The 16,928-nt window shown below is 40.1% G+C and overlaps 1 protein-coding gene across 2 annotated transcripts in view; it reads left to right on the forward strand.

The window, feature by feature from the left end:
• Positions 1–16,928, forward strand: part of CTNNA2 (catenin alpha 2) — a 1,110,979-nt gene that overhangs the window by 855,424 nt on the left and 238,627 nt on the right. For both annotated transcript variants that reach the window (XM_084766203.1, XM_084766204.1), the window contains exon 9: positions 2,363–2,515. In XM_084766203.1, coding sequence (XP_084622329.1) covers positions 2,363–2,515 — 153 coding nt within the window. The remainder of the gene's footprint in view (positions 1–2,362; positions 2,516–16,928) is intronic.

Genomic DNA, 16,928 nt, shown 5'->3' on the forward strand with positions numbered 1-16,928 from the left:
TTCTGCAAGTGCAGCAAGTGCTCTTAAATCACTGAGCCAGTTCTCCGACTTTGTTTTTATTGAGAGGTTCTTATGCCGTAGCCCAGACTGGTCAGGGACTGACTATCTAGCTTATGGTAGACTCAAGTTCATAGGAATTGTCCCATCTTGACCTCACAAGTACAGGGATCACAGGTATGAGTTGTGCTGCCTAGTGTCCACTTGTTTCTTATAGCAGCTTGGGTTCTTTAATATCTTATGTTTTGTCTATGAAGGCCTGCATTTAGTTTGAAATGGTATGTTACCTTTTATTTAAGGTTACAATTTTTACTTATTTTATAGGCATATCTTTCTGGTATAGTTTCAATGTCTATGGAGACAAACTATTCTTTGCAGCTGTCTGTGATGTTTAAATGTTCTCATTTGTGTAAGCAAATTCGGCCTCAGAGTTTAGGAAGACCTACTACAGGTGGTTTTTCTAGCTTCACAGAGTTCTTTCTTCAGCTGCTTTTTGTATATATTAAAAATGTGGTGTCCTGGTTTGTGGGATAGACTTCCTAATTTTTCTCCAGCTTACCTCTTATGTAGACTTTCTCATATTTGTTTCTCTTGTTGCTGAAAGTCATTTTAAAAATTCTATCTCTACTCATTTCTTCTCTACATGAATGAGTGTGCTTAAAGCAGCTGTGACAGGCTAGTTTGCAATGTTCCCTGTAAAGACCCCTTTACGTCTTCTTTTGCTGTTATATTTCTTTGCCTTGTCAGGGCAGAATGCCATTTATTTCACTAGTCTGAGTCCCAGCTCTTTCTCTTGGAGAACTTCCTCAACAGTGCTCTATGTTTCATAATCTTGTTGAATGATTTCAACAAAAGAATATGGAAAGAAACTACTTGAGTGTTGGCATATGTTATATACCACTAACAGATGACATCACAAGTAACCGCTATTATTTCCAGGAAATAATTTTATATACTTTTGCCAGTTTTCGTACTCAGAGCTTCAGAGTGACTTTAACTTCCCATAATCTTCCTTGTATTTTACAAGGAAAAATGTCAAAGCAATTCAGAGGGAAGGCAAACCAACTCACAGGTATGCGAATACATCCATTATGCTAATTAGTACCCAAAGGGACAGGCCTTTATTCACACCACTTCTTCTGACCAGTTACAAGTGAGTATGTCACATTGTCAAAACTCTCCCACCTTCTCTTGGATGCATGCTGATAAGTTGATTTGTGAAATGCAGATATTGTTTACCATCTTCTCTTGTGTTTATTTTTATTTATAGTCCATATACATTCAGATGATTATGAGCAACGTGGAAGCAAGGTGATTGTGCAGGGATGGTTTTATTTGTTTTCATGCAGGTGCCCCACTTATTTTAATAGTGAGGGAATGGTGTGCAATTATGCATTGTTAAAAGATTCGGGTTTATTTATTCTTACCTTGAAACATAATTCTAAGTATTTTTTTTCCTGGAACATAGCAACTGCATCACTATAGCACCTGGGCTGGAATATTTTTATGATTGTCAGATGTTTCCTGTTTTCACTCTATAAAGCACAAACAGTGGCAGGAGGCCACACATTGATAAAGATTCAGGGGTTGGCTTCAAGGCTCGCCATCCAATCTGAAGTTTTTTCCAGTGACTCGTTGGTACCTAGGCGTCTACACTACTGAAGAGTCTGAGCTGTTGAATGTTACTGGGACTCAGTTCTTAGAGCCAAGCATATAGATCAGTGAAGGATGAGAACAGTTCTTTGGTTGGAGTTTTGAGCCATGGAAGTATAAGTAATTTTCTAGAGGTATAATACGTACAGTCCCTAGGCAGACAAGGGTCAGTCTACTTCCTTTTCTTTTATATGATAAGAGAAAATTCAAAAGGGAGTTGGACTATTATTGTCCTAGCTTCAATTCTGTTTCTGTGGTCATTATTCAGACAAAGAGACTGAGGGAAGAAAGGGTTTGTTTGACTTATAACTCCAGGTTACAGTCAGTCACCAGGACAAGGCAAAACGAGAGGAATGAGCTTAAAGCAGCTAGTCCCTTCCACTGTCCACAGCAGAAAGATAAGGAATGCATGCGTGCTTCTTAGTGCTCAGCATACTCTGCTCCACATTTATGTAGTCCAGAATTCCCTGCCTGGGGAATAGTACTGCACATGATAGCCTGGATCTTCCCACATCAATGAACACAACCAAGATATTTCCCCCAAAATTCCCCTGCTGACAATTTTCCCCAGCAGACTCTTAAGTTGTTGTGCCAAGTTGTCAATTAAAACTAACCACCACAATTGTTTACATTGTAATGAAAGCTTGACAGTGGTTTAGGAAGATTGACAATTCTATCCCTAATGTCTGTCTGCTTCTGTTTACAACTGTAGCTTCGGAAAGCGGTGATGGATCACATATCAGACTCCTTCTTGGAAACCAACGTCCCCTTGCTGGTTCTCATTGAGGCTGCGAAGAGTGGGAATGAAAAGGAAGTGAAGGAATATGCGCAGGTTTTTCGTGAACACGCCAACAAGCTCGTGGAGGTGAGTCACAGACCTGGGGGCCCAGTTCTCATGATACAAAGATGTAGGTATACAATATTTCTGTACATGTGGCTCTCGATGTTTTAGCAGATTTCTGTTTTGTGGTATTCTTTAAAAAGTCACATACTAGAAGCATTTTGTTTTGTTTTGCTGTTGGTGGTGGTGTTGGTGGTGTTTTTTGTTTTTGTTTTTTTTGTTTTGTTTTGATTTGATTTTGCCTTACTTTCTGAGTATTCTACTGCTCCAAGAGGAAACAAGTGACAAGCCATCCTGCCTTGCTGTGTGTCGTGACTCTTGGTTCGCTCAACCATCTTTCAACCAACTTTCCTGAGCAATAAGTGGAGCCTGGAACCATAGTAGTGGTGATTATCCAATGCTGAATGGCAGGTTTGATTAGAACGAGTGGAATGAAAATTTTTATATGGATAATTTAGAACATGTTCCCTTTCTACCCTCCTCACTCTCTATTCCCCTGCATGTACTGAAGCATAGATTACGGGCCCATTGTGTGAGGTCTTTTGTTTATTATGATTTTTTTGTTTGTTTTACAAGAAAGGGTTTCTCTGTGTCACCTTGACTGTCCTGGACTCACTTTGTAGACTAGGCTGGTCTCAAATACTCAGAGCTCTGCTTGCCCCTCCCTCCCAGAGTGCTAGGATTATAGGCATGTGCCACCGTACCCTGGCTTACTGTGTGAATTTTATTGGAGATATGTGAACACATGTCTGTTGACAGATAGATCACTAAGGGCAGACCAAGGAAAGTATTTCATCTAAGCCTGGCTTCGTGAAACAGTGAGGCTCTGGAGATTACTTACAGGAACATGGATAGGGAGTTACCTGCAGGAGCCTAAGTAACTGCTAGTAGCTGAATAAAAGCTCATCCTTAGAAGGTTGCAGACCTGGAGTAGCTCTCTCAGTTAAACTTTGACCTTGTATATTCTCCAGCAACTTCAGAGAGCACAGCAACTAGGGTGAGATTATACAGAGCTTGATGAGGCAGGGAATAAGGAGTTTATGAACGTTGAGGTGAAGGTTAACGACCTTCCAACCCTCACCTTCTATGAAGGAATGTCCAAAAGTCCAATATTATAAGGATTTTGTAAGGGTAATCATAGTTGCTCTGGTTTCAAGATAGGGATGCCTATAAGGTACCAAGAAGGGTTAGGATGGGGGAATTCTACAACACTGGCATATAATAAATTTGTGGGGGGAAAATTCCCATTTTTTCCTAAACAGTCGTTTAGACTCCTGTGTAAGACCTTGGGGCCAGTACTAATGCAAGTTCAGGATCATAAATATATTTTGAGTGTAGAGAAATCTGTGGGAGTTTCATTAGAAATCCAAAATTATACCCAGTGATATCAGAACAGTACCCAGAGGGGAAATACTATCTCAGCTGCCTGGATTTTTGAAGTGGGTGGATGTATTTTGCCAAAAACGTAATTAGTTATATGATCTAAGGAAAAAAACAGGATTGTTAATCAGGAAATGTGTGAAGGAGTCTCAGAAGGGTGGTGAACCACAGAAGTCTGGAGCGATTATAAGCACCAGGTCAAAACTTACAGATAGTGAGCTTTTAGCACCACTTATATGACCACTGTGGTACTTTCTCCCTCTGATTCATAACAGGAATAAAATCACTGAATGGATATACAAGTTCAAGCTGAAATAAAAACAGGTCCATTGTTTTATCTCGGTGTCAAAGATGATGGAGAAGGAGTTGAGAGTGTGGTTGGGGGTGGGTGGGTGGAAGGAGAAGAAAACAGGATTATTGAACAAATGCTGTAAGGATTTAAATATCCATATAAAGCAGAATAATATTGACATATAGACATACCTTCCTATGTGAGGTATTACAGTTTTTACAAATGCTTGTAGAATTTATAGAAAATACAAAGCTCCAGTATGCTGTTGACACTGTGTATAAAAAGATTCACAGGGTATCAAGTCTCTTCTTGGTAACCTGCTGTCCTTCCTCTGAGTGCCACCAGGTCTCCCCCTCCAGGGGACATGGTCAAAGGTGAGGCACCAGAGTATGTGAGAAAGTAATATCCCACTCTCCACTCTACTGTGGAGAGTGTTCTGTCCATTGGCTAGATCTGGGTAGGGGTTTAAGGTCTACCGCCTGTATTGTCCTTGGCTGGTGCCTTAGTTTACCCTATGAACATATACAGGGGGAGGTAATCCCCCTCAGGAACAGTCATGGGGGAGGGGAATAGGGGGAAAATGGGAAGGAGGGAAGAATGGGAGGATACAAGGGATGGGATAACCATTGAGATGTAACAAGAATAAATTAATAAAGGAGAAAAAAAAGATTCACATGAATGCTGAATGGCAAACATTTCCTGTGTTCAGGATTGTCAGTGTCATTAAACCTGTGGCCTCATTTGACACACACTTTTGGAATTCAGATGGGACATTCAGTAAAGATGAGGCCAGGGTGCATGAACTGTCTTTCCTAAGCATTCTTTCTTCTTTTGTGACAGAGCACACTCACCATTTCCTCTTCATGGTTTTGTGTTCAGTATAGACGAATCTAGCCCATATCTTTGGTCTCCTACTTGTGGCAGGTGCAGAGACTTTGGGTCACCTAGCTGCCCATGTCAGAAAATTGTTGCTTTCCCTGTTTTAGTTGTTCTCCTCACTGACAGTCAATGGGTTTGTCACCAGCAATCTCTTGAAATGCCTTAGTTTGGAAGTGGGAGCAGTGACTAGTGTGCTGATTGGAATCAAGCAATTATTGTGGTTTGTGGACTTTAAGCAAGTCTGTTTCTACTTCAAAAAATGATCTTTTTTATTTTAGAGTTTCTTGCTTTTCTAAATTTTCATGTCTGTGATATGATAGGTTTATATGATATATTGATTTAATGTTCACTTGACCTTGGTAAGTTCATTTTCTAATTCTACGAGTTTCTATTTTTTCAGAACCCAGCATACAAAATCATGTGCCTTTAAATTATGACAATGACATTTCATCTTTGTTAATCTTTGTGGTTTTTTTTCTGCCTTGCATTATTACTGTGTTGGCCCAGGCACTAGTATAATGTGGTATTAACATAAATGTGTAATATGTCTAGACCTCTGGAAAGAACATTCTTTTTTTTTTTTACTGTGAATAATATTATTTGTAAATAGATCAGCTAGTTCCATTAATTATTTCCTAAGGTGTGTGTGTGTGTGTGTGTGTGTGTGTGTGTGTGTGTGTGTGTAGATGGATGTCTCAGGTGATAAGATGCTTAGTAAGCATGCTTCATTTTCTAGTTTGATCCCTGACACAGATTGAGAGAAGCAGGGTGCAGTGACATGTACCTGCAATCACAACACTGGAGGGTTCATGGTCAGGCAGGAAGTCAAATCTTGTTCAACTGTCTCAAAAACAAAGTAGGGAGTGACTGAAGAAAAAACAATACCAAAATGTTGCCTCCCAGCTTATTTATATGTGTCCATACATGTATATATGTACCTGTACACACAGCTATATACACGTGGACTCATGCAAATATACACACAATTTTAAAGTTGTGCATAAATAAAAATTATGTTAAGCTCTAGCACACAAGAACATTTGCTCAACCATGTTCATAGCAGACTTATTCATAATAGCGAGAACCTGGAAACAGCCTAAGTGTCCCTCAGTAGAAGAATGGATAACGAAACTATGGTACATTTACACTATGGAATACTACTCAGCTATTAAAAACAAGGAAGTCCTGAAATTTGTGGATTGAATTAGAAATGATCATAATGAGTGAGTTAACCCAGAAGCAGAAAGAGTCAAATGGTATATGCTCACTACCCACTAGCCCAAGGGATATGTCCCATGAAAGTCTTCACTTACCAGGAAAGTGGGACAGAGGGGAGGCATTCCTATTGGGACTCTAGGTGAGAGAAGTATGGGAGAATGGGGAAATAGAAGGATCCAGAGGGTCCTAGAAACCTACAAGAAGAACATTATAATGGGCAGATCTGGGCCCAGGGGTCTTGCTCAAACTATGGCACCAGTCGAGGACAGTACATGCAGTAAACTTTGAACCCCTACCCAGATCTAGCCAATGGACAGGACATTCTCCACAGTTGAGTGGAGAGTGGGGACTGACTTTCACACGAACTCTGGTGACCCATATTTGACCATGACCCCTGGTTGGGGAGGCCTGGTGGCACTCAGAGGAAGGATAGCAGGCTACCAAGAAGAGACTTGATACCCTATGAGTATATACAGGGGGAAGAGGTCCCCCTCAGTCACAGTCATAGGGGAGAGGAGTAAGGGGAAAATAGGAGGGAGGGAGGAATGGGAGGATACAAGGGATGGGATAACAATTGAGATGTAATATGAATAAATCAATAAAATATATTAAAATTATGTTAAATACTTGCTATATTTTTGAAATACATATTTATAAATTTTATATTTATGTTTGATATACATGTATATATAAATATACATATATAATCCAAATATACACATATTTTATTTAAAATTCATTACTTAAAAAATATGAACCTGGGGGTCTTATTTGAGGAAAAGTATTGAAATACTGAGTTGTTTTTCCTGTTTGGTTCAGTTTTGTTATTTTGCCTTTAGGAACTGTTTATAATCATTTAATTTACTGACATAAAATTGATGATACTACCCTTAATATCTTTATTAAAATGTGGATGCCTTGTATTATTATTTCTTCTTTATTTTTCAGTCCTCACAGTGCTAATAAAGTATGCCTACCATCTTCACCCCCACATTCTTCCCCCATGTATTCACCTTCTAAGTCTGTGTCCTCTTCTAAGAATGAACAATTATCAGGAAGCTGAGCTGGGCGACATGAGCAAAGTCAGGCTCTTCTCAGTGAGCATCGCTTATCAGCACGTTTAAAATTTGACTTTTGTCCTGTTTCTTTCATACTTTCTAGAAAACTTCCTCACTGTTGTTGCTGTTGAGACAGGAACTCATTGAGTAGGCCAGTGTAGCTTCAAACTCGGGATACACTAGCACCTGTGTCCGGAATGCTGAGATTGCAGATGTGTGCCACCATGCTAGGGCAATCATTTTATTTTGCGTTTTCTTTTATAAGTTCTCCCAGCTGGGCAGTGGGTCTCTTAAGGGCTGCTCCATTATGTGTGTAAGTGGAAATCCAGGAGAAATGATTTAAATAAAACTGTCCATTAATTTCTGTTGTTGCTGCTGTTGTTAACATTTTAAACCATAGATAGTTTTTTTCCCCCTGGCAGTATTGGGTTTCCAACTTTCAAATGAATGCACCTGTAAGGTGAACTTATAAAAGGATCTTACATTTAGCCAAATGGACAGCAGGCTAAATCTGCAAGGTCAGCTATTTTAGTCCTCCAGTATATTTCTTGACTTCAGATTTTATTTATAATCAAATTTCCACCTGTTTCTATTTTTTAAATATTTATTTGCTACTTTCCTTTAGTTTAGTATATGGTTTTCACAGAAACTAGGGCCATTTAAAATATTTTGAAAAAATATTTACTTCTATTTTCATTACATTCATTTATTTGTGAGTGTGTGTGTGTGTGTGTGTGTGTGTGTGTGTGTGTGTACACATGTGTCACCTGCATGTCAGGGTATGCATTGGAGGCTAGGAAAAAAATGTATTGAGCTAATTGTCTTCTTCTACCACGGAGGTTTTGGGGATTGAACTCAGTTCCTCAGGATTGACAGCAAGCACCTTTATCTACTAAGCCATCTAGCCAGCACAGAAGTTGAGGCTAGTGAATCAGACTTGTCACAGCCTATCACACACTTAGAAAATTCTTAACAATCATTTAGTGCAAATATAATATCAATAAAATTTGAATAGGAAACTATCTTTGGCCTTTTGTAATTGACTTAAGAAAGGTCATTTGAGAAACTTTTTTTTTCATTTTTTGTAATCATTTTATAAAAATAAGGGAACATCCACCGTGATCTTATGATTAGATGAATTCAATTGGCCGAATCTGCTGTTTTCAGATTTTTAGTCTGGCTACTGCAAGACATCTCACTGCAACTAAATACAACAAATATTGATATTTCCCCCTGATCTCTAGTATCCAACCCCTTTGTGGGTTAACCAAGGACTCCTGGGTGGGCGGATTCAGGATGCACAGAGCTGATCAGAGGACACCTGTTGGACCTCATTTCCAAGCAAATTGAATGGAGTTTTGCAGAAATGGAATGCAAATTATGGCAACGCTCTACAAAAGTAATGTGCTAGGGGGTGGTGAAGGATGTAAATTGGGGGCAAAAATCTGCATTGCTGCAATGAAAATACAAACTAATTTTGAAAATGAGATGCAAAAACCAGTCCAGCTGTCTTGAGCCTCCACACTTACTTCTCTCCCTGCTTGGCTGCTCAGTCAACTTGCCTAAATTCCTTCTCCCCAGTTCTACTGGCAATAAAAGCTGCTTGCCCTGTGCTGTGGGGAGCCGCAGAGGCTCTGGTTGGGCCTTTCTCCTTCTCCTGGGCCCTCTCGTCCTTTTTCTATGCAGCAGAAAGAGCGAGCTGGTTTCTGACCATCTCAGTCAAATCAAGCGCTTTCTGTGCCTGAGATCATGGAAAATCTGCGTGTTTTTCTTTGGAGAGGGAAGATGGCTCAATGGATAAAGTGTTTGCCGCATGAGTATAAGGACCAAAGTTCAATTTCTCAACACCCATATAAGTGCTGGGTGTCACAATGTGTATCTGTCGACCTGCCTTTAAAAATAAAGTAGAGCTCTCCTCTGACCCACTTTCTTGGTAAGTAAAGTTTTTCATGGAACGTATCCCTTGGACTAGTGTTTTGATATAAGTGAGTATATACCGTTTGTCTCTTTTTGCTTCTGGGTGAACTCACTCATTATGATAATTTCTAGGTCAATCCATTTGTCCACAAATTTCAGGAATTCCTTGTTTTTAATAGCTGAGTAGTACTCCATAGTGTAAATGTACCACAGTTTCTTAGTCCATTCTTCTACTGAGGGACACTTAGGCTTTTTCCATGTTCTGGCTATTATGTATAAAGCAGCTATGAACATGGTTGAGCATATGTCCCTGTTGTGTGTTAGGGCATTTTCTGGGTATATTCCAAGGAGTGGGATAGCTGGGTCTTGAGGAAGCCCTATTCACATTTTTCTAAGAAAACGCCAGATAGCTTTCCAAAGTGGTTATACTAGTTTGCATTCCCACCAGCAATGAAGGAGTGTTCCTCTCTCTCCACATCCTCGCCAACATGTGGTATCATTTGAGTTTTTGATCTTAGCCATTCTGATGGGCATAAGATGGAATCTCAGTGTCGTTTTGATTTGCATTTCTCTGATGCCTAACGAGGATGAGCATTTCTTTAAGTGTTTCTCGGCCATTTGATATTCCTCTGTTGAGAATTCTCTGTTTAGTTCCAAGCCCCATTTCTCAATTGGGTTGTTTGGTTTTGTGGTGTTTAATTTCTTGGGTTCTTTATATATTTTGGATATTAAACCTTTGTCAGATGAAGGGTTGGTGAAGATCTTTTCCAGAGTAGCATGGAAGAATGGGGAAATAGTAGGACCCACAGGGTCCTGGAAACCTACAAGAAGAACTTTATGATGGGCAGATCTTGGCCCTGGGGTCCTCCTCAAACTAAGGCACCAGCCAAGGAGAAAGAGACAGTAAACCCCTACCAAGACCTAGACGACGAACATGATATTCTCCATCGTTGAGTGGAGAGTGAGATCTGACTCTCACATGAACTCTGGTGCCCCTTTTCTGACCATGTCCCCTAGATGGGGAGGCCTGGTGGCACTCAGAGGAAGGATAGCAAGTTACCAAGAAGAGACTCGATAATCTTAGAGCATATATAGTGGGTGGAAGTCTCCCTCAATCACAGACATAGGGGAGAGGAGAAGGGGGGAAGTGGGAGGGAGGGAAGAATGGGAGGAAACAGGGGAAGGGCTAACAATCAAAATGTAATATGAACAAATTAATTAAAAAACATAAAGTCGAGCAAAAAAGAGGATGATATCTGGTACTGAGCTGGTACTAATGAAAACATATGCATGAAGTAAACGCACACACACACACACACACACACACACACACGTACACACATACAAAAAGGATCAACATATTAAAAACGTATTTTTTAAATTCATGTTTAGGTTTGAGAGCCTGTGTGAGTCTATGTGTATCATGTGTCTACAAGAGCAGCTAGGCTTTTAGCCACTGAACCATCTCTCCAGCTCCAAAAATCAACCTTTTATCCAAACCTATGTGAATTGCTTGACATGCTCACATTGCAGGCTCATGTGTTGATACCCACTTTTTCCAGGCATCAAGCACATGACACCTTTGCTTTGCTGAACATCTTGAGCTTCTTTCCACCTTGTTCCTACTTTCTGCCCTCCTTGTCATACTTTTTCTTCATTCTCATTTCTTGTTATTGTTCTGCTCTCTGAGTATGTCCCATGGTGGGGTCAGCTCCTTGCATTTTTCACTTGTCTGTTTTCCCATTTTCTTTGGAATCGCACACATACAGCTTGGCAGCCATATGATATGGCTCCTGCTAGTTTACCAATTCCCTTAGGGAAAGAGCCATGCCTAATTGATTCCTAACAACACCCCAGCACCTAGCTGAGTGCCTGCCTGTAGCAAGAATTCAATAAATAAATGGTGCCCAAAGAAGGAATAAAATAATAAGTGCAGCTAGCAATGTTGCTAGCTTGCTAGCCCCTGAGGTAATGTATCTTAATAGTATGTCTGCAGGATGCTAAGGGTCACCTTAGGGATCAACAGTAAAGAGGCATTGTGCCTATTTAATGCTCTGATTTACTACCAAGAAGAATTTCTAGTCTTGGTGGAACCAATGTGGGGAACTTCTATCTTCCATGAAAAGAAAGACCTCACTGAGCTGCCTTTCTGATGCTTGATATTTGAGATACTGTCAGGTAGCTGTGAAGGTGATGTCCAAACTTCACCATCCTTCTTTCCTGGTTCTCTGTTTCACAAATAGGCTTACATTCTTAGCCTCAGTTACAAGTGGCTGTGAGAGAGGCTGCTGGTTCTTTCTGACAAAGGCAATGTGGAGGATGTTGAGGATGCCTTGGAGATGATGAGTATGACAAGGTTTTCTCCATTTTCCATTCCACGAACTTGACTGCAGACACCATGTGAATATGACCTAAAGTGATGCAATGCTTTTGCTGTCAAACATTCAAGGCTTGGAAGTAAGAGACACATACTGGCATGCAGAACTGCTCATGTGACTGTCAGTTAAGCATGAGGGTTCATATGTGAAAACAAAACTGGAAAAAAAAGAGAAGAGCACCTGGGGCTATGCATTCTATTGGAAAAGATGAGGCAGGGTGTAAGTGTGCAATATGTACTGTTGAACTCTGGGTGTGTGGCCCAATATCCAATGCTAGGAATAGTGAGTGGTCACAGAAGGCATGGAGGTTGAAAAAGTTTGAGGGTTCACTGTCAGATAAGACCCACAGGCAGGCCTATGATAGTAGGCCTCTGGGCACATAGCTGCCTATAACAGGCACACACTTAGACTGACACACAGGCACACTGGCCTACACAGTCTGGCTGTCGATGGCAGGAGGAGAAATCCCTCACCTCTTTCTTCAAGGCCATATTTATACACAATGACACAAATGTGACATTTTCTCTGGAATGAAGCTACGGAACAGATTTTATCACTGTTTATACCTTTGAATTGCCCATACATCCTACGTCAGCTCGTCATTAGGTGACACATGGTCCTCTGACATATCTGGTGTCAGCCATATTTTAGCAGACCAGAGTTCACATGAGAACCATGCTGTCTAAACATTAACTAGCCCTTAAGGTCTTTTCATCCCTATAGAGTTTAGATACTCTAGAATAGGGAAGCCAGAAATGAAAAGAACATTCAGGATGTTATCTCAGTGGTGACAGAGATTAGCACTGTGGCTGGAACAGCATCAGAGGGGGTGTGAGGAGTGGATGGATTTGGGTTGAGTTCCTGAGGTTGAGCTAATGTGTTAGTGTTAGATATGAGAATATGAGTCAGAAAAAGTTTGGGATGATTCCAAGTTTTGACATTCTGTGGTAATACAGATAATTGGAAGTTTCAAAAAGCATACTTTGCCCTCTCAGACTATTTCTCAATTGGCTCTGACTGCTGCTGTCTGATGGGCATGGCTCTGAAAGCCTCACATGTGTCTTGGGCTTAACGGAATGCAGCAGGGCTTTATAAATACTATGGTTTCAACTCAACTGAGCCAAAGAGAAAACAAAGAAATAAGGAACCAAAAACTGGATCTGCACAGTTTTCAGAATGAAAGTTCAGTATTGATGTGCCCCTTTGCTCAGAGCTGACATTCCTGATCCAGCCAATATGCTAAACTAAACTAGACCTGAAGTAGTCAAGATTCTCACATACTTGATGATAGAAAAGCCACAAGTACTGACTGTTTGGCTTAGCTCAATCATGTTGTACACTTACAGTAATATTTATACTTACAGATATATTTACACCAATATCATTCTTTCTCTAAAGATTCCTTAACTCCTAAACACCACTTTGTTTTTTTTCCCCAAAAGAATACCTTAAAAACATTTCATAAAATTGAAATGTCTACTAGAGTATCCTTCCTTTTTCTTTCTTTGTTTCTTTCTTCCTTTCTTTCCTGTGTGTGTGTGTGTGTGTGTGTGTGTGTGTGTGTGTGTGTGTGTGTGATAGCACACATGTGGAGATCAGAAAACAGCTGGCAGGAGCTGGTTATCTTCTTCTACTTTGTCATTCTTGAGGATTAAACTCTAGTCATCAGGCTTAGCAGTGAGTATCTTTACCCACTGAACATTTTTGTCAGCCCTTAAAATTTTAATATATAGACATAAGAGCAGAATCCTCTACTTTATCTAATACTTTTGAAATTGTTTATGTTTTTATTTGTTTTATGTATATGAGTGATTTATCTGCATATAGAGCCTGTATGCCTGAGGAGGGCATCAGATCCCTTTATAGATAGTTGTGAACCACCATGTGGTTGCTGGGAATTGAAATCAGGCTCTCTGGAAGAGCAACTAGTGCTCTTAACCACTAAGCCATCTCCCAAGCCCCTTGAAAATTTTATGACTAGCCAGTATAGTTGACCTAAGATTACTTATGAGAAAAGCTGATGCAGGGAGAAGTTCTGCAATGAGGCACGGAAGAGAAGCTCGTTTGGTAAATTGCTTGCCTTGTCACAGGAAGACCTGAGTCAAATCTTCACAAGCCACATCAAATAGCCAGGTGTGATGTCAGGGCTCTGAAGGCACTGGCATGAGTGTTATTAGGCCAGCCTAGTCTAGACTACTTGGCAAGTTCGATGATAATAAAGAGGGTCTTCCTTAAAAAGAAAAGATGGGCAGTGCTAGAGGAAAAGCACCCAAAGCGGACCTCTGGTCACCATATGTATACATGTGTACACAGATACACAAATATTAATGTATACATGTACAAACACCTAAGTTCCATAACTAGTTCAGTGTCACACAGCCATAAAGAAACAGACACCACGAATGTGCCCAAGTCACATATTCCAGAAAATCTTTCAGCAATAAAGTTATACTATCCCTGCATCTGGTCTAATGATTTCTTTATATAGCACATAGTTGTATCCATCATGCTGATGGTTGTGTGACTCCCTGATATTGGTGCTATTTGGTGGCATCTATCTCAATCATCACACTTATTTCTTGAAGCACTACACACTCTTGCAAGATGAGTATTGCTGCTAACTCTAGTACAGTAAAACATCAAAGCTGCTTAGAGATATTGGTGTTGGGTCACAAGTTAAGCTCATGCACCAATATCACAATTTTTCACTTGCCCAGCCTTCCTGACTCCTCTCTGCTTTGATTTCATGATGATTTATAAACTATGACCCCCCCCAATAGTAAATATTTCCATGACAGAATTGTATTGCAACTGTTCGGGAACCATGAACATACATTCTTCCAGATTCAATTTACCTCTTTATAATATGACCAAAAAAAAAAAAAAATAACCAGAGGACCTTGATTGCTTAAATAAATTTCTAAAGAACATTCTTAAGAAGAACCAACCAGGAGTTTTCATGATAGTTCAGTTTTCTGGCATTTACACAAAAACTAGTCTCACCTCAATGAAACCTTGTCCAATAGTTAAGTATGCTTAGGAAGAATCACCTAAAAAGATGAAGCAAGTAAGTTGTCCACTTCTAAGGATAAGGGGAAGTCAACCATTCTTTAGTGCATGCCCTATAATATTGCTAAACAAAATTCATGTGCTATCTCATTACGACTTGGTAAGAGCTATCATAGTTTTGCAGGTGAGAAACTTGAGGAAACTAAGTGTTATCAGAACCAAAGTCACCAGCTAGAGAATGAGGAACAGAGCCACATTATCCAACCTGGGGTACCCTTTTCCACATGTGCTCTTGATTTCTCTGTATACTACACCTTGATTTATTACATATACATTCTCCTGAAATACTTACCTTCTCCACAATAGTCAACATGATCACAATATGATTTTAGTCTATTTTCTCCAAAGTGAACAAAAAGTCGTGAGATGTATTAGAAAGATTCGCAGTAAACTGGTACCTGGGCATTCACAGTGATGTGGCCATCTCAGACACTGGAAGGTTATATTCAGCATCTTTTCTGCAGACAAGTGGGAAACATTTTTGACCTTTTCTTGTACTAATAAACAATTTTGCCATTTCATCATCTAGAAACTAGATATGTGTACATGTATATATCTTTGTATTTTTCTGTTTTCTGCAACTGTTAACATGTACCTAGACATTATTTTGCTAACTTTGAAATTTACCTTAGAGCATAAGCTTATCAGATTAAGGTCATACCCCTTCAAAGTAAAACTGAAAAGTTGCATCCAATTAAAACTGATATGGTCTATTTAAGAGCAGGAAAATTTTAATTGCCCAGGCGAAAACACTCTAAATGTTCATGTATTCAATTTTTGCTACCTATGTTTGCTTTTATATCAGAAAGCCCTGTAGCCAGCCTGCAGCCATAGTTTGGAAGGCTGGTGCATTGGGACAGTGTTTTTTGAACTAAAAACAACTTTTCAAATTACCCTGACTCCATTAAATTTAGAAAAATGTAGTGATCAACTTCATAGAGGCTCCATGGCCAAACAGAGGCTCAGTGGATAAGCCTTTCAACTTTTAACTTAAACCACAACACTGGGTCCTTTGGACCCTGATAACTGGAATTTCTTCAACCATGTAATAAACTGTGAGGGTCCCAATCACTTTAACTTCTCATCTTCAAATTTTATGTAAGACATATAGTTTTGATTCACTTATCTTGATCACTATGCAATTCAAAATTTGAGATTATACAACAAAAGAAAATACAAATACGGGATGGGGAGAAGGTTTAGCAATTAAGAGCATTGGCTGCTCCCCTGGAGCACTGGGATTCAATTCCTATCACCCACGTGGAAACTCTCAGCTGTCTGTAACACCAGTTCCAGGGCCCTCACACAGACACACGTGCAGGCAAAACACCAAGGAATAGAAAATAGAAATACATTATAAAAAGTAAGAAACAAATAATTACCATGGCCTAAGGAATTTGGAGATCACCAGAGAATGTTCGACTCCAATAGTGTCTTCCTGATTTTAAGTCCTAAGTGAAAGGGAGGGAAGCTTAGGGTTTCTGGGCGAACATATGCTGCCCTAGACCATGAAAGGACTAACAATATGGAATCCACCACCCTTTAGTATAAGCTATGACTTTGGTCTGTGACTGACAGGTGTAAGTACTTTGAATCCCCTTTGGCCTTTGAAGGGCTCTCTAGCAAGCCCAAGCATTGCAAACATGGCACTGGCAGGTCTTACCCTTCCCTCTTCCCTCTCCCTTGCTAAACCATTAGATTACATTCCTAAAGCTAGCCAGCAGGTTCTATCTCCTTCTTTTTTTTTGCCACTTCCTTATGCATGATTGAAACTCCAAGCTCCAGCTGTCAACACCCCAAGGTCCAGAAATCAAAATTCATTTCATTACACTGGCTAACCTGTTCAATCAACACTTACCAACTCATCCTACCACAGAGCTCCCCTTTTGTCCTTAAAAACCACGCCTGCAGAGACACCTATCACTGTCTTTGGCTGATCCAGCCCCCAATTCTGCTTCTCCCTTCAAAGAATTAATACTTCCTATACATATGTGTGTATGTGTGTTTCTCTTTCTGTGTGTGCTTGCCTGTTCTTGCATGCTACAACATGTCTGTGGAGGCTAGAGGTCCAGTGCTATGGAATTGGTTTTCGCCTTGTATAATAAGATTCCTGTGGATGACACTCAGGCCATTGGTCTTGGCATCAGGCCTTTACTGGATGTGCCATGTTGCTGGCCCAGTGGACTCTTTTTCCACAGAGTCAGTGATACCTACTCATGAAAGGACACAGTGCCAATGAGTGGTAG

This window comes from Acomys minous (assembly GCF_964271855.1).
Source record: "Acomys minous genome assembly, chromosome: 17".
Taxonomy (NCBI): Eukaryota; Metazoa; Chordata; class Mammalia; order Rodentia; family Muridae; genus Acomys; species Acomys minous.